At 38.9% G+C, this 18,723-nt stretch overlaps 2 protein-coding genes across 9 annotated transcripts in view; both read right to left on the reverse strand.

Moving 5' to 3' along the window:
• Nucleotides 1-18,723, reverse strand: part of LOC139557713 (homeobox protein Hox-C4a) — a 113,483-nt gene that overhangs the window by 64,235 nt on the left and 30,525 nt on the right. For 3 of the 8 annotated variants that reach the window (XM_071372835.1, XM_071372834.1, XM_071372833.1), the window contains exons 1-2: nucleotides 3,554-4,243; nucleotides 312-2,486 (exon numbers count right to left, since the gene is read on the reverse strand). The exons of 3 other annotated variants lie outside the window; for them this stretch is intronic. In XM_071372835.1, the coding sequence (XP_071228936.1) occupies nucleotides 2,269-2,486; nucleotides 3,554-4,040 (705 nt within the window). In that variant the 5' untranslated portion in view covers nucleotides 4,041-4,243 and the 3' untranslated portion in view covers nucleotides 312-2,268. Of the gene's footprint in view, nucleotides 1-311; nucleotides 2,487-3,553; nucleotides 4,244-13,817; nucleotides 14,342-18,723 lie in introns of those variants that run through there. 2 more of the 8 variants (XR_011671453.1, XR_011671452.1) reach the window with 2 other exon arrangements.
• On the reverse strand, nucleotides 5,238-9,174 carry LOC139557715 (homeobox protein Hox-C6a-like). The gene is made up of 2 exons (XM_071372837.1): nucleotides 6,759-9,174; nucleotides 5,238-6,123 (listed from the first exon to the last, which is right to left on the reverse strand). The coding sequence occupies exons 1-2, from the start codon at nucleotides 7,159-7,161 to the stop codon at nucleotides 5,834-5,836; spliced, it is 693 nt and encodes a 230-aa protein (XP_071228938.1). The 5' UTR covers nucleotides 7,162-9,174; the 3' UTR covers nucleotides 5,238-5,833.

An 18,723-nucleotide genomic window follows, 5' to 3' on the forward strand; every position in this document is an offset into this window, starting at 1 on the left:
GCTAGAACAGAGCTGTCATTCAGAAGTAACTCTATTTTACTAGGGGGTTAGGGACCATGCATGATCCATACATAAACATGTTTGTAATCTATTGGAAGACATATCTCCTCTACGGACAAACAAACAGCAAGCAGAGCCCGATATAACATTACGATTGGTTATAATAATTATAAGGAATGTGTACCACAAACACAATTTAACAAATCCTGTTGTATCGAAAACATCAAGCCAACCGAACCACAACATCAAATACAAAAGAAACGCGATAGGTTGACGCAACATGCATGTTAGTAAAAATATTATAAACTTACTGGAGTATTTAAGGATCCATTTGTGACCGAGAGATCAGCACCACCACTACAGACGGACTAGTCCGGGCCAAGGTAATCCACACTAACTGAGACAAAGCCCTTTCTACCTCAGGTAATAGAAGCCAGCAGCTGCGATTCAGGACAAGATTATATATGATGTGTATATATCGAAGGTTTGTCAGTTTTTCCAGGCCATAAACCCCAACTTTAATGGCACCACGTGCTCCCTGTGCACCATTCACAGGCCCTGCTCGAGGCAATTGGCATAAATAACATTACAAACTTTAAACTACTAAAAGAAAGAGACACTAAAAGGGGAATGCGATAGCCCTATATAACAATGTAGCACGGTTAGGCCCGAGAGTGCCATTGAGAAAGCAGCCCATGCTCTGTTGTATTTCTATAGCAGTGAAACTAGGCTACAAATCTGCAAGGTGAGTGAAAATATATCTATTTTTCATATGGGGCAACATTTCCTACAGGAAAAGGCATCTGATTAATCCTTTTCCCTGGAACTAGATTTTTGTTTTGTTAAGACATCTTGTTATAATACGTGTCAATAGTTAGGCCAGCAGTGTGCCAAATACAGGTCAATGCATAGCTGTGTTTCAACTTATGGTTTTGTCTACTACACTAGCTTACAATATTCACTCACATGATCAAATATCTACTTAAAGCTATATTAATAAACCGTTTTTTGTTAGCTTTAAAAAAAACAACGTTTTGATATAGACTGAATATAAACATATAGCATACTCTAACATATTTCATAACCATAGCTTTACATTTGGTCCGTGAGTAAGGCCACTGAAACAGCCAAGTCTGTGAGTGGCTAGGCCTATGGAGAAAGTTAGCTTATACATCTCAGCCCATAGGAATTTACAAGCAGCTAGCTATGCTCTCTGGCTCTATCCTGTTAAAACAGGAACCATTTCATATCTGTGGTGGAGAGGTGGAAACACAGTAATACAGTTTTACTGGGGGCTTAAACGTGTATGTGCATGCGTTTGTCTGTCAGGGATTGATAGGCCTACTGTAAATGTTTTAAATAGACGTGTGGGACCTCGAATCTATTTCTTAATACTAAGTGCCTGTACATGTGTAATGATATAAAAGTGCGACACGAATGTTCTGGTAATACGGTATGGGAGGTTTATGCAAACGTTTTCTCAACACCTGTAAGCGTTTTGTTTGAATCACAAGCTTATTCGGGCAATTGTATAATAGGCCTTCTGTACATATGCAATTATTGTGCATCTATGGGGGTGGCAGAGTATTCAATACGTACACTGTTTCGATTGGATCAGACAACTGCGAACATATATATAAGACATGGAATGGTAGGCCTATAGGTATGGGTGCTGTCCTCAAATACCATCATGAAAGTCTTACATATTTGGTTGGACATAATCCATAGTTCAAAAAGTCAACCGTCTGTTTGCTGTAAACCCGAATACAACAAAGTCACTCAGCGCCCAAATACGAATTTTAAGACATTTAATAAAATAAAAAATGTTCGTCATTATAAGACACATGAACAGTTAGGTCTTCTCGTTATGATTGTATTACCACTCAGTATCACTCACTGACATGTTCTTAATTATTATCTCAAGGATAAAAGAATAGGCAGAATGTTCATGTATTTGCATTGAAACATGAAAGAGGGAGTGGCCTTATAGTCAGCTCCTCCCTAAGACTTCCAAAGGTCTTTACACAATCTTTACATTTAGACAACACATGACTATATTTTTGTTCAATATTTTCCTTCCATTTTTACACCCATCAAGCAAAGAATAAAAGTCCACATGTAAAGTTACAAACACGTAATATGCTAATAATGTAATAGTCCGTAACACAAGTGCTGATTTATGAAAACGGCCTTCACGTTTCGAATAATGGTCTCCCTCTGAGTACTTCTCTTAGCAGTTCGTCTCCAGATCAGTCATCAACTCCATGTTTATATTGAGTCCTTTAATTTCAGTTTCGAATCCTTCTTCCACTTCATACGTCGATTCTGGAACCAAATTTTTATTTGCCTCTCGTTCAGACAGAGGGAATTGGCGAGCTCAATGCGCCTGCGACGGGCGAGGTAGTGGTTGAAATGGAAGTCTTTCTCCAACTCCAGAGTCTGGAAGCGGGTGTAACTGGTTCGAGAGCGTTTACCGTCAGATGATTCTGAAGTGGTATTAGAAAAAATATGCGTTAGCCTAAATTTTAAGAAAACTCAAGAGTTATCGAATATTATAAAATCTTAATTCATATAAAAATAACCTGAGGTCAAGGTTAATGTCGAATGACGTGAGATGAAGATACTGCCTCTCTATTTTGAGTTGCAGCATCTAAAATGATTAAAATCGTTTACAAATGATGAAACGTTCAAGTGACTAAGCCCCAAATAAGTGAAACTATTTCAATTCAAATTAACTGCTTGAACGAAATAATGAAATTGAAATCAAGGGACAAAAGCTCTGGATGAATGAAATGAAATTGTATTCGTCACATGCAGGTGTAAAAGGTGTAAACTAACAGTGAAATGAATGTTCTTCTAATTCTATTTCATTGAATACAACAGCTTATTTATTCTGGCGCTTGTTCATTTCAAATAAATCTTGGCAAACAAAAAAACAGCATTTGCTGCACTGGGAAATCCAGATCAATATTATAAGGAAGAACACTCGCAGAACTATAATTTTGGTCTTTAATAAAGCACCAAATGCAGTGGTAATATTTAGTGGTAACTCCAGCAGTAGGCTAATACCTAATGGGCAATAGTGGATTTTGGACATGAATACCATCTTGCAATTATATCTGGAGCTTTCCAAGGTGAAAAGTTCACACGGAGGTCAGGGCACATAGTTTTCCTCCGAGTTCAACTAGGCTATAGCCTATACTCATCTTAGAGTATAATAACCTGTTAGGAGCTGGAAAGCATTAATACATTACCGTAAAAAGGACTACTCGTTTATCGTTTTCTAATATTTTTGTTTCTCTTATCCAATTATGCAGCCATAAATCTAACCCTGGCAGATCACCTCTTCACAGTAACAGAACAGGTTTACGAGCAATAGACGCCTTTGTCATAAAATTTATGACCGCCAGTTTTATTATTTCCTGCGTTTGGCCTATAAAACTCAAGACGAAAAACTGTGAATGGACAAAAGCAGGATAGCAGGCGAGAGAGAGTGAGTGAGTGAGGGAAGTAGTAGGATTTAAGTTGGCTATAGACTTTTTTTTCAGTTTACCGTGGCTCATGTGTAGTTTTGTCATCCAGGGAAAAATCTGCGGTTGCTGTTGACTGTCTTGGTGCTTCTTCGAATGGTTTTGACATTTCACAGGTTGCATAGTTTCGACTTTGATTGCGTTTTCTTCAGTCATAGGGTTTTCGACCACTTCCATTGGCCTTCCAGTTCCTTTGCTCAGTATCCCATCACGAAGGCAGTTTTGCACGGAGTTCCGGGAGCTCGCAGCTGAGCAAGACTGTAGTCGTGGTGGAGGTTGAGTGTCCGTATTGCCTCGCAGGCTAGTTTCCATCTCTTCTAGTTTCAGAGAGTTCGCAGTGGAATCAGAGGAGGTGAATGTTCCGTTGAAATGAAGACCTCCGTTATAGGCATAATTGGCTTGATGGAGGGAAGAGAGAGAGACATAACTGCCAAAACTATTCATGGTGTTAAAGGAGGATGCCTCGTGCGTGTGCTCCTTGAAAATGTTGTTTGCTACGTACGAGCTCATCTTACACGAAACACACAAAAATGGTGCGCAAGGGATTCATCAAGTAAAAACTGCAATAGACTAACAATACATATTGTATCCGAGAGTAGCCTGGGCTAAATATTTTGCTGTTGTATTGTTATTTTATATTAGGTTTTGCTATTCCTAGGAAGCTCTTTGGAAGTTCAAGGGGTATCTTTTTTTTTAATACCACGATTTATAGGTGGTGGCATTCATATATGTTTTTTTTCTTGATTCGACGTGCAATGCCCAAATATGGGGAATCTGAATAGGATCACGTGCTGATGTTGACCAGTCATGCATTGGCTTGATATTCCCGGGGGTATATTGATGAATAGGGGGAATGTCCCCGGTAAACTTTGTGCTTTGGACTGTTGGGGACCATGGTGGTCTGGGTGAGAACAAGGGCGCGACTGTAAGACAATAGCGTCATCTGGTGTCTGGTGTAGGGCAGGCCAGGGCGGTCATCTCATCTATGTCCCTCCATAGGCCCACTTCCCTTGCCCTGCTGCATTACATAGCGTACCAGCCTCTAGTGGGGGTGGGGGCGGTTTGCCCCATAGAGGCACTATGAACAGCAACAGTAACACTGATTGAGCAAAACAAAACGACAAATGCTCCATAGTCGGCTATCATAATAATAATAATTATATTAAAATGCTGTGCTATTTGAGGCGCCATTATGCTATGTAGGTTTATCTTAATTTGGTTTAAATTGGGTTGATAGTCATCCCGGATGTGCGGAAGAAATAGGTCCATGTGCCCAAACTGCCCATATCAACGTTTATTGAGCAGCATAAACAATCTCTAAGCCGTTGTTTATAGGCCGATAGCCTAAAGGTTGGACTAGCTATCAGTTTCATAGTACAATATGGCCTATGGCTTATGTTTGAGTTTATTTTGGTGTTCCAAACTTGTTTCCGTTGCTTCTTCATTTGGAAATGTGGATTGGCTATTATGACTATAGAAACAATACGGATGCTTTCTTAAACAGTAATATGTCAAGTAATATTCATACATGGCAAGAACCATTCACTTCATACTTTGTAGGCTACCTATAATACATTAAATACTTGCCAGACTAAACACACAAATTGTGCAAAAAAACATCACTGTCTTATCTGGATTGTAGTGGAGGTAGTGATCTGTATTGTGATGACCCATTGCTCAGAATTGTACAAAAGACAGGGACGGACATGGTTTGAAAACATTTTATTCAATGATACACAATTATGATCAAACATAAATTCACAACCCTAAACAACGTGATGGATTGCTCGTGTATTATTTGTCCTCTTTATTAGGTAGTCTTGGGTAACCCAAAACGGTTATTAGGCTAAACAGTGGTAAGTGCCACTTTAAGAGAACGTCCATTTGAGCTACACAGGGTATACATAAGCGTACATAGAATATATACAGGCATATCTACAATTTAGGTAGTGTTGTTCACCCCATGAGAGCTTTCAGGATATTTGCAAGATGCATATTGCACATCACAAAATTACGATGGGATTCATGGGAAAGTAAAACTTCAAATACCTATATTAACAAAAACAAAATAAGTGTGCCTTCGCATTTCCTTCACATTTGGAATGCTTATGCATATTGTGTTTGTAAACCATGCCTATGAATGACCTATGTGAATTGGTTGAAGTGATCCAAACCGATACATAGATGGGGGTGGGCAAATAGCAGAATAATATCATGCGTTAGAGTTTCTGGTCCTTGAATGGCTAGGTAGTTTAGTTAGAGTTTCATGATTTCGTTTTAAATGTCTTTCTTTAATTTATTTTTCATTTTTTTCCCTCTTCCTTCTCCACGCCGTCTCCTTCCTCCACGGAGGTCCCTGTTGATTCACTCCCTGTCACCGTAGACGTTAGAATGCTCTCTTTCTTCCATTTCATACGACGGTTCTGGAACCAAATTTTGATCTGACGTTCTGTCAAACAGAGAGCGTTTGCTATTTCGATACGTCTACGTCTGGTTAGATAGCGGTTGAAATGGAACTCCTTCTCCAGTTCCAGTGTTTGGTAACGGGAGTATATCTGGCGTCCTCTGCGTCTGTCGGACCCAAATCCAACTCCTGTGCAGTGAAAAGAAAAGAAAACAAATTATTGGATTATATATACACACACACACAAACACACACACACACACACACACACACACACACACACACACACACACACACACACACACACACACACACACACACACACACACACACACACACACACACACACACACACACGCACACACACTATACATAACCAATCTGTACATTTTTCTGACATCAGATGATTTAATCACTATAATCTAGATTAGACATCATTACAAAGGTACTGACAATGTGATGGCAGCGATTCATGTCCAAAATAGCCTATTTCTGCTCCGGGTAGTAACGCATCTGGCATGCAGTAAAATAAACAAGCGGTTCTCCAAACCATGACACGTAATCTGAATGTCCAACGTCTGTTTGTAAAATATACATCGTTTATGCAAATTGTTTAAATTAAATATATAAGATTCAGGTTAAACAAAACATACAATTTGGGGCAACTCTTAGAATAGTTACGCACTCTCAGAAAGGAGGCCTTTCACCAGGGCGAGACGATACAATGATGTTTTATGGGGCCATAAAAACGAAGTTGCTCTGTTGCTAAGACATATCGTAAAACTGACCCATTTACTTAATTTATTTGTTGTAGTAAAACTCACCGCTGTGAGAGTTCATTCGCTGCATCCACGGGTAAATCTGGACGTTAGCTTTCTGCTCCTGCGATCCTCCTCTGGCGTGATCCAAGCTGTACTCCTGAGCACTGTGGCTTTGTGCATTCAGCCCTCTGCTTGTTTGTCTGCAACTGGCAAGACCCCCATCCTTGTCTTGAAGAAACACATTAGATCCATACTCATAGGATGCCCGGCTCGGCCCAAAAACAACATTGTCTTGGGGAGAATAGAAAGGATTTGAATATATCCGATTCTGGTTCACAGCAGCCCCATACGAGGAAAAATGTCTCACTGTGTCATAAGTTGTGGAATTTAGGGACACGTTTGGCAAAACATCTTGACCACCGGATAAATGGCAGGAGAGCGACGGGTTTGCGAAATACGAATTCATACCTTGCCTGTAACCCTCTCCTTTAACTCTCCCCACTTTATCTGTCTTTTTTTTCTCCACTTCCCTCTCTCAGTAGCTCCCCCTTCCCGTCTCTCTTTATACTCTGTCTATCTCACACACCTTTGCAAAACCTTCCTTTTATACGTTATCTGCTTCTGTAAAATGGACGGTTCCTTGAGATTTCAATATTATTAATTTCCAGTAAGACGCACTAACCCGAGTGTTATAGCTGAGGCTCCGAGAGGGAAAATATGACAATGTCAGCTGACCCTTCTCCACCAATTGAGAGCAAGGAGTTAAATGGAAACCGTAGCTTTTAGGTAAGCAGCTTTAGCTCTAACAACACAGTCAGGAAACACATGCATGAAGGTAGTGGGTCTTGCTACTGAGCAAGAAAACAAGACAATATAAACATATAAGTGACATGTGTATCTGTCAGCAATATCAAACTGCTGCCTGTCCAAAACCAGAATACAGTTTATGTCATTTTATAAATGGGACAACTCAATTGATATCTTTACATCTGTTTAGCCTGCTTATGGGGAATAGTGGAATATTGTGTGTGTGTGTGTGTCTGTGTGTGTGTGTGTGTGTGTGTGTGTGTGTGTGTGTGTGTGTGTGTGTGTGTGTGTGTGTGTGTGTGTGTGTGTGTGTGTGTGTGTGTGTGTGTGTGTGTGTGTGTGTGTGTGAGAGAGAGAGAGAAGGTAGTTTGCAAGCACATATTTTGCATATTGTAAATGCCACTAACAAGTACAATGTACAAATATATTTGTATAATGTAATTGTTTGACCTGAGCACTGTACATAATTTCAGGGTGAGTTGTACATTTAGACGTTTATGTATCGGTAGCACTCTCATAAAACTCGCGTGCTTTGTTGGTTCTTGTGTTTTTGCTGAAGCAAGAATTTCTCACATTCTTTCCATGATTTACATCGTGTATGAAATGCATTACATGACGTAGGTAATTATCGGGCCTCGGCTCTGAACTGGTCATTCCGATTGTTAGGGGGAAGGTCGGGGATGCTAAGAATGCGTTTAGGGCCTCTTCTGTGATGGGCAATAAAACCAACGGACGTTGCCCAGCTCACCAATAAATAACTCTATGTATAAATCTCGAGCCTCTGAAACGAGCCTCTGAAACGATTGTTGGATTATAATCTCAAGGAAAAATACTAGAATATTTTTTATTTAAAGTTACTACGCTATTAACTGTTTCCACCTTCTATCCTGATAATCCAACAATCAACCGTGAGTAGAGCATTGATCAGGCTATGTCAGAGGATGTATCCACAGAGCACTTTTACGGATACAATCTTAGAAATTTAGAGATAGGTATTTATTTACCTAACCACAATAATCTCTCACCAAATACTGTAATATCAGTGCCAAATTGCATATTATAAACCGGGTGGTTAGAGCCCTGAATGCTGATTGGCTGAAAGCTATGATATATCTGACCATATACCACGGGTATGACAAAAACATTTTTTTTTTACTGTTCTAATTATGTTGGTAATAAGTTTATAATAGCAATAAGGCACCTGGGGAGTTCGTGGTATATGGCCAATATACCACAGCCAAGGGCTGTATCCAGGCACTCCGCGTTGCGTCTTGAATAAGTATAGCCCTTGGCCGTGGTATATTGTCCATATACCACACCCCTCATGCGTTATTGCTTAAATATATGTTATGTGTGTTGCCTTCACGCAAATATTACATACATGAACGGTATTGATATGATTTTAGTATCGGTGACATGATGTAGGCTATATCTTAAACAAGGATGGATATTTTGAAATAGCCTAGTACTTTAGCTCTACACCATATGTATGTAAATTGTAAAGTATTAGGTTTGTAATGTTTTTTTCGTTATGTGTCGGACCTCAGCACTACTAGATGTTGCCATTGGCGTCGGCTAATGGGGGTCCTAATAAATCAAATCAAATCAAAAATAGACTTATAATTGTGTTTTATGTAGGCCTATGACATGAGCTCGTGCGTAACTGAGGAAATTAACAAATCATTAAATCATTAAATCATTAAATCATTAACAAGAGTCATTAATCATTGAATGAATACCCGGATAAAATGAGGTACAAACTCGACACAACTGTTATGATCTTGCAGATTGGATACCAATATTCCACATGGAACCCTTTTGTTCTCCGTGTGTGGCAAAGTTCATTCAACAATAGACTACTGCAAAGCCTTTTCCATCTACAGCTTCAACACAGACCTGCACGTAAATCAATTCAGATTGATTCATTTGATTGTTCAAACAACCTTCAAGCTATTCGATAACAAAACGTTGATTAGAGAACGATATTAGCTAAACATTGCCGATATCTCCAAATTGTTCTCAAAAATCAATAGTAATAATATATAGTATTGAAAATACATTGAGAATTCACAATATTGAAACTACAAATGTATTCAGATGTATTTGACAAGGGGATATCTATACAGACTACAACAAAACGAATCTTTAACTTGCAGATGTAGGTCTATGCTCCTGTTCTGGGTCCTAAGCAGGCCATAAAAGCGAGGACAGAACAAAGACGAGGAAGTCTGTGGTGCAATAAATGTTTCCCACTGGATTAGTGGCCATATGTGACATCCGCAGACTGACAAACAGGGAGAGAAAAATAGGAAAACCAAGAAGGAATATTTCAACTCAAAAACCTCTAATTGTAAACAGTATGGCATATGTGTTATTGTGTTAACTACTTAACGAAATTAAAGGCAGTTGAAAGTGCGTCATAACTCCGAAATTAGACCTATATACCTATATCCTTCCCATTAAATGTTCTATTAAAGTTGCTTTCATTATACTCACAATTTTGCATTTCACTAGCCTACATAAATAGTGTCCCCATTCTGTGAATAGAATTAGGATTCTCCTCCTACACTCAAGTAAGCCAAAATGGTCGCAGACTGTATAGGCTTACTGCTTGGGCTACATAAGTCTGGGTGTCTAGCAATTGATGAGAGCCATACAGCCGAGCGCGCTACCGAAATCAGCAATACTCACAATGTATCAACATAACGTACTTCAATGTGTTGTCAACTGTGACTGATGAGATGACTGAGTGTGAACCTCAATGATATGACTGCACTCACTGCTTCGGTATTTCACTTTTTATACCCTTTATAGGCTCTATACGTTTTGCCCCGAACTATTTTACATAATTGTTTATAAAACCACTATGATGATTTTTGTATTCATACCCTGGAGTTTGTGGTAGTTCCATTGCATAATTCACAAGAGCTGTTGGTATGCGGTATAGTGATGTGAGCTGGGAGAATGAGCTGTATGCCTATGCCTAAGTGGTTTATGGCAGCCCACAAATTACGTGCTTTTGAAGCAGAGAGGAAAGAGCCCGTTTGGCCCGTATTTCTTTGAAGACGAACATCTGCACTGTTGCACTTTATAGGCTATATGCGTGTAGCTTACTATTACCTACTAGGCCTACTACTGCTGCAGATAATAATACTAATCATTTACTCAAAACGATATTATTATTTTAATGATCTATTATTATTATTAGTAAATGAGGAAACAAGCCAGAACAGTCCAATTCGGCCTAATAATGGTCTCACACACTTGTAGTTGTAATCAGGAGGAGCAACCCAGGGTGTCAAAAACAATTCAAAATTTGACTTTGGCGCAACTTCGAAATTTGACATGTGGAGATAAGTGCAATAACGTATATTTCTGCAGTGAGACTGTGAGAGCTTGTTGGTTGTAATAGCCTACTCTTGCAACATTTGATCTTAAGTTGTAACAAAATAGGCTAACATAATAAAATAGAAAAGATCAAAATGATGTTGAGTTATAGACAAGGTACAGTAAGTAGTACAGTGTTCAGTTTTCCATGTTCAACAATTTGAAGCACAAAGGAACATATATATGTGTTGATCATGTGGGCCTGAAGCAATGCTTTTGTATCCGCTTTCTCTTACTGTAACATGAGGAGTTAATACTCAATGCCAGCTCTGAACAAGCTTTGATGAGATAATGTTAACATATTGCGGGGATTGGGTATAAAGAGTATGTCTACTCGCTTCCCACTGGGCACAGAAGTCAGTTCAACGTCTAGTTTTGATTTACATTTGGTTGATTTGTCAACTAACGTAAATTCAACAACAAAACATTCACAATTTCATTGGATTTAGGTTCAAAGTTGGGTGACAAAAAATACAAAATACCCTTACCTTGATGACTTTTTGCAAATCCAATTAGTTTCCCACATTGATGCAACGTCATCACAGATTTTTTTTGGGGGGTGGAAATGACGTGGAAACAACATTGATTTAACCAGTTTTTGCCCAGTGGGGTATAGGCTTTATGCCTGTTATGCACAAGGCTAATAAGAGATGAGGCTGTTTAAGGTGACTAAAACACATCGTAAATCATGTTAATTAGCAAATATCTTCTATTTTGATTGATGATTCAATAACAATGTGTAATAGACATTAAAACCTTTGACTGTACAGCGCGTGGCCCTATTACAAGTTTCAAATCCCCAATAAAAAATACCCCATAGGCGTTTGCTATATTTTCTAAATATAAAAATGTATGTGGGTTTTTTGATAAACCTTTAAAAAAGCAGCCAAATACAGGCAAACAATAAACCCCTATTTTCTGCATTAATAAAGCCAGTGTATATCTGCAAACTGACATCTGGAAAATTCTACACTCTTTTCATTTTTACAAGTGAGTTGGGTCAATCGTTGATGTAAGGTTTTGAAGTGTAACGTTAGTTACAAGGGATTGGGGAAGCGAGTTCGCATGTTAGTAATATATTGCTTCTGTGTTATGAATGTTTAATTTGAAGGATATTTCTCTCTCTCTGTTTCTCAAGGATAACCCACCGAAGAGCTAAGATGTATCCCCCATGACAAGCACAATAGGAAACCATGGGGGAAAATAGGTTCGCGCACAATGACCTGACATGACATTTGATAGGTGCCAGTATGAATAAACGCACCTGCGAGAATGTCTATTGACATGTTCTAGTTTCAATTAGCCCAATAAAATATCTGAAGTGATCAAATACTCCTCTTTGCCCAATAATGGCTTTACTTTAGGCTATAGAAATAAATAGAAAATACGCAATATGTAATACACCCCCCCCCCCCCCCCACACACACAGTATAGGCTAAACTTTTGAAAACGTTCTTATCACGTAGCTTTGCCATCACTACACATGCATGCCATGTGTATTTAGGGCAAATTAATGTACAAGTGTTTGCCATATTTAACCAATTATGCACAGGTAAAGGCTTATATCCTATGGAGCTCAGTATAGACTATTGGTGATCCAAAAATGATGACGCTCGTGCGTTAAAGCTCCTGCGGGAAGCTTAACGAAGCTCGTGCGTAAACTTTAGCAATTTGGTTTACGCGCAAATTGTAGGCTAGTTAGGTGTGGATATCTTAAGCAAGGATTCTGCCCTATGTGTGTGCATATGATTGTTGATAGGGAATGTGATCATGACGATTATTTTGATAATGATTTATTGTTATTTTTGTTATTATGATTTTGACCATGTTTGCTGTTGCTGGTGTTCCTTCAATTAATATAATTAAATATTGAATCCTTGTTGTTGTGTACAGCTTTATTATTGTATCAGAAAATAACAGGTTTATTTTCTATTCATAGGCCGTCTCACAACCCACCAATACAGACATCAATTCAAAATGGGGACGGTTGAAATATTTCATACGATATTCCAAGCTGCGTGCATGCTGGTGACAGGTTCAGTCATTTTGGTATGCACATATTTCAGCTCTGTATTAAGTTATATCCACACTATTGTGGTATATAAGTTACAGCCAGCCTGTAGACTGACTAACAGATGTAGTTCTGTCCTTGAGCTGTTCTTGTCTATTAATGTTCTGTATTATGTCATGTTTCATGTTTTGTTTGGACCCCAGGAAGAGTAGATGCTGCTTTCGCAACAGCTAATTGAGATCCTAAGAAAATACCAAATACCCCACTACTCCCCCTACACTACCCCTCACCCCCGCCGTGGAAGCGGTAGGCACAAGGGGGCACTGTTAATAGCAGTGAACAACCGTTGTGTGTGTGTGTGTGTGTGTGTGTGTGTGTGTGTGTGTGTGTGTGTGTGTGTGTGTGTGTGTGTGTGTGTGTGTGTGTGTGTGTGTCCAAAATACAGTTCAATGTCATCTCTATAATCTGGAAGAATGGCAAAGAAAGATTCAAGCCCCAAATGAACATAGCGCTGCTTACCACAAAACAACATGGTCCCCCCAGTGGATCCTCTCGCAATATTTACACACCCAAGGCAAGCTATCTTCGACAAAACAAACCACACTCTAGCATAACATATGATTACATCTAGACGGTGCGTCATTGATTTTCTGAACAGTGCACTACTGAAGTATCAATTTACAAGCGGAGGCAGTCTTGCCTACTATAGGGAAACAACTGAGGTTACAGTAGCCTGCAGGTCAGGTCACGAATACGCAAAATATACATCAATAGCATTCATATCCAATGTCTTTCCCCTCACTTATCTGATACCATATAGCCTGTATGGCATAACGTCTCAAATGCCCCCTTCTAACAGATACGGTTCATATCCAGATTCAAGCCAGTGAGGAAGGATCACGGAATCGCTATCTTACCCGCATCTGCGTTCTCCGAGTTGTTTGTAGTGACCGTGACGCAGGATCACTGGTCCAGTGGAAGGGTATGGCGGTGATCCTGGCAAATGGACCTCTACGTCGCTACACCGCGCATGGCAAATGTCTCCAAATCTGCCGACGGATCGAAAAGCAAAAACTAAATTGAACAATTTGGTAACCAGCGTAATTTACTGTCCACTGCTTTCTCTTTCTCTCTTTGTGCAACCGTTGGGTTATTTTTCCTCTAGGATAGGCTACCGTAGACAGGGGCTGGTAAAGGCTGTGACTGTCGTGAAGCCATTTCTGACCGCGAGGCAGGAGCACGTCGGGAAGGGAATATAGCCTAAATGAAATGCGTTCCATATCCAAAAGCTTAACTGCTATTTAGTCTACACTGAAGGAGAAGAATGTATTTGCGACATCATTTCTATGCCCCTGCTGAGAGAGCTGCTGATATAACGTCAGGTCCGAGGAATAGAGAACAGCATAAAGTTCATGTTCACGGAGCGGGTGTGCCACGTGGCTCGCTGCAACCAATCCCAGAATGGATTCAGTCGTAAACGTTGATTACTCAGCTGTAAATGTATCCCCAAAACAACTAGGAATGTGTTGCACATCCTAGTATTTTTCTCCTTCTTGAGGATAAAGTTCTCTAGACCTAAATATTTTCTTAATATTTCTGGTTTAATAAAGAACAAAACGGAAGCAATGCAAATACCTGTTCCAGCTCAATGATGTGAGAGTATTCCCCAACATGCTACTTTATATCAATATCTCAATGTATCCACCAATGTGAACATTGGCAATGAACAAACTATTGGAAGCTTCACAAACACACACACACACACACACACACACACACACACACACACACACACACACACACACACACACACACACACACACACACACACACACACACACACACACACACACACACACACACACACACACACACACACACACACACACACACACACACAGCCTATTAGGTAAGTGTATATAGTTTGAGGCCATTTGCACCTAAATCAACACCTTCAATATAGTAGGTTTATGCTCAGGTTCAATTAATTCGATTCATCCATCTTCATTCGATTCATCAATCTTCATTCGATTCAAAGATATGCTACGATATGCACAGGCCTACAATTCTCCTAATTTAGAGAAACGACACAGACCTATAACGTGTGAAAATGATAGCCTTTCGTTTTTCATATTCTCATGAATACTTCATATAAGGTAAGTGTTAGATATTTCCCACACCCAAAAGCTTGATTTAGCCTTTCCGTCCAAGAACATATAGAAGATTGGCAAAGCTTCACATGTGAATTTAAACATTTAGGCCTATTCGCTGAAAATATTAGACAGAACATTGCTGTGAAGTGTAAATCTGAAAATCAGACGGAACTATGGATATAGGCCTATTTGAGCAAAACAAGTCAGTCGGCAGACCTCTTTTAGGATACTGTAAAATAGAAAGGTTCCGAATAAAGATGAGGTAATGTGAAGATCTAGCCCAGGCCTTATGGCATTTAAAGTTGGAAGAGTACATTACTCGGATAATTCAAAAGAGCAGGCCGTGATATTGGAGAGAAACACGTTTGATTTGTTTCGCAGTAGGTATACTATACGCCTACAATATTTGATAAAAAAATTTCAGGCCTACAATATTTTCCATCCTCTTGGCATTCCAAATATATATAGTCTTGCCGCTTAACATAGACAAAGGCTATATCATTAGTCTCTCTGTGAGATAAGAAATAAATATAGATCATTTGGTAAATTCCACAGCTATGATTAAGATATAAATACATTATATACATACACCGAGGCAAGTTGCATCTTGTCTGTGCAGGCCATGTGCCATGTCGCAGGATGAGTCGACATTGCACACCATTAAAAGAAAAACACCGTGTTTCCGGATATAGCTAACCCCATTTATAGCACTATTAAAGTTTATGGCAAGTAGACTAAACCTAAACGGGAATCTGTTAAAAGTATACACACAAAAGCCCGACGGTCAGACAATTCTTACGGATAATTGTTCATTGCGCGGAAGCTTCCTGTATTTTCAATACGCTACAAGCATGCAAGAATAGTTTTAAAATAAATAACCTTACCTAATGCCAAGTCATTTAGCAGTAGAATACGAAAAAATGTAAACACTGATAGGCCTATATTTTTTTGTGCTACTTTTGGAATGACAACCGAGAAGATTTGAACGAAATTTTACAATGTGCATTCATGTAAGTTCCTGATTTTTTTTTGAATAGCCGTTTCATTCGAGAGCATTATTCTATTTGAGAAAAACAAGTTGTGCAATAACTTATTAAGTAGGTATCTTGTAGGCTTCAGAAAATAGGCTATAGGCCTTTAAAATATTATCCTCCTCATTCTTCTTTTGTTTTCGATTTACAAAAACATATCAACACAGAAAATAAATCGTGAAGTATCAGTTTTGAATGTTTAAGATGCATTTTGAATGACATTTTGGGATAATTTTTGAATATAATTTGGATTTTGGACTACTGTTGTTTGCATGTTTACATCCAATTGTTATTGAGGTGATGCATATTGCTGCAATAAATTAAGTTAAACAATATTTATTTTAAGTATGTGACTAGTTATGATGGTGTATATTGAGGTTGATTTCCATGTAGTAACTGGTTATAAAATGTAGGCCGTCATTGTAAATAAGAATTTGTTCTTAACTGACATGCCTAGTTAAATAAAGGTTAAATAAATGGCTCGAGATAGCCAGGCTGCTTGAGATGCCCAAACACGTCTTATAGCAGTACTCCTGTTATGAAAAGAAAACGGTAAACACATGTTATAGCAGTACTCCTGTTATGAAAAGAAAACGGTAAACACGTCTTATAGCAGTACTCCTGTTATGAAAAGAAAACGGTAAACACGTCTTATAGCAGTACTCCTGTTATGAAAAGAAAACGGTAAACACGTCTTATAGCAGTACTCCTGTTATGAAAAGAAAACGGCAAACACATTCTGATGAGGGGGATTCCTATACATCTCCATACATTACCAAAGCTGTACAGTGGCACAAAATTAAAGTCCTACAATAGGGAGTGCAGAATAGCAATGGGCCTCAACCCCGGGCTCAAAACGAATCCCTGTGGAATAGGCCTTGTGTTACGGGGATTGTATCTTTCTCTGAGAACATTTAATCAAACAGTAGAGAGCAAAGGTATGACACACTTGTTTCCTAAATAACAATATAACATTACCAGATTGGTTCATAAACACATTTCTCTTCAAGATGTGGGAGCTCTAATCTCTCAAGAATAAACAGACTCCTTCTGATGTTGTCTCCAACACTGCAGTTTTATATGACCCATTCACCCATGCATAAACAATGAGGTTATCCCAAAGGTTCGAATCCCGGGCCAGGCAATAGGAGAGATTAACCCACAACTGGAGGGCTGCTAGTTTCAGAACCAAGCTACAATTGGCTGCCTTTGTGCCCTTGAGCAAGACACTTAACCCCTAGCTAACTCCTGGCATGCTACACTGCAGCTGACCCTGTGCTCCTCCCAATGTGTGGTGTGTTTGTCTTTGGGAGGATTGGAACAGAATTTTTTTTTTATGTCTTTCTCTGATGAAGCAATATAGAAGGACTATTATTTTCTCTGATTCTATGGGCTGAACCATTGCTTCTCCACCGTTGGACCTTCAGTCCCTGTATTCATAGAACCATACTCAATGGTCCAAATGCACAATACTGGGGTTTCTCTTAACTCCATATTTAAAAGTTATGATTGATAACATCTAAATTCCAATGTTCCACACGTGTTCACACATAAATCCAAAGTAAGTCACTGCTGTCTCTGGGAAATCAGCCTGCAGCCATCATAATTATGATTAACAGTATGGTGAGGAGCAGTCTGTAAACCTTACCTCTTTTGAGGGTGGTGAGAGGTGATACATTTCCTGCAACTTCAATGAATGTTTATGCATGTGGAGGTATGTATGTATAAATGTATTTAATGTTTATGTATATGAATGCTCTGAAGAAGGCTTTGAGGCCATGGCCAATATTTAACCTCAATAAATCAGTGATACTGTCATGTGCAGAGTGCATTAAGTGTTTTTCTTTTATTTTAAGTTATGTATGAATGTATACAAATACATTGGTCACCTTACACACAAAAAATGAGGGTTCCTCAAGGGTTCTTTAGGAAAGGTGATGGTTCTATGTGGAACCATACTAACCCAAAGAACACTTAGAGCCCTTCAATGGTTCTTTGCATTTCAAAAACGTTTTTTCTCATCTTTAAGTGATAATTAAAATGTGGGGGCGATGGCTCCTTCGAATATTTTGGGGCGTGGTTAACTAACAGATATTTTTGTGTAACCGTGAGTGAGTGTGTCATTGCAGTTAATCTAATCTGTTGTGTTGTGCTGTTCCATATTTTATATGACTGAGGCCAGTGACGGTGTGTTGTGAAAGACTAATGTATGCTTTTGTGTCTATTGAGAACGGTTGACTAGTCAGTAGTTCCTAGTTCTCTCCTCAAGGACCCCCAGCTGTTCCAGAGCTAGCACACCTGATTCAACTTGTTAATAAACACAATAATGAACCTATGGAATTTTAACAATATAATATAGCTATTAAACCAGACCCAGCATGGTTCTACAAGGAAACGTTGAGATTGAGAAAGCATTATCCATAAAGGTTCTATAAAGAACCATAAAAAGGGTTCTATATAGCCACAAAAGGGTTGTAAAGATAGTGGAACCCTTTTTTGATGCATTCAGAAAGTATTCACACCCCTTCACATTTTGTTGTGTTACAAGGTGGGATTAAATTGATTTGTCTTTTTTTGTCAAGGATGTACACAGAATACTAAATCCTTTCAAAGTGGAAGAAAAATTCTAACATTTGTAA

The sequence above is a fragment of the Salvelinus alpinus genome, chromosome 28, assembly GCF_045679555.1.
Source record: "Salvelinus alpinus chromosome 28, SLU_Salpinus.1, whole genome shotgun sequence".
Classification (NCBI taxonomy): domain Eukaryota; kingdom Metazoa; phylum Chordata; class Actinopteri; order Salmoniformes; family Salmonidae; genus Salvelinus; species Salvelinus alpinus.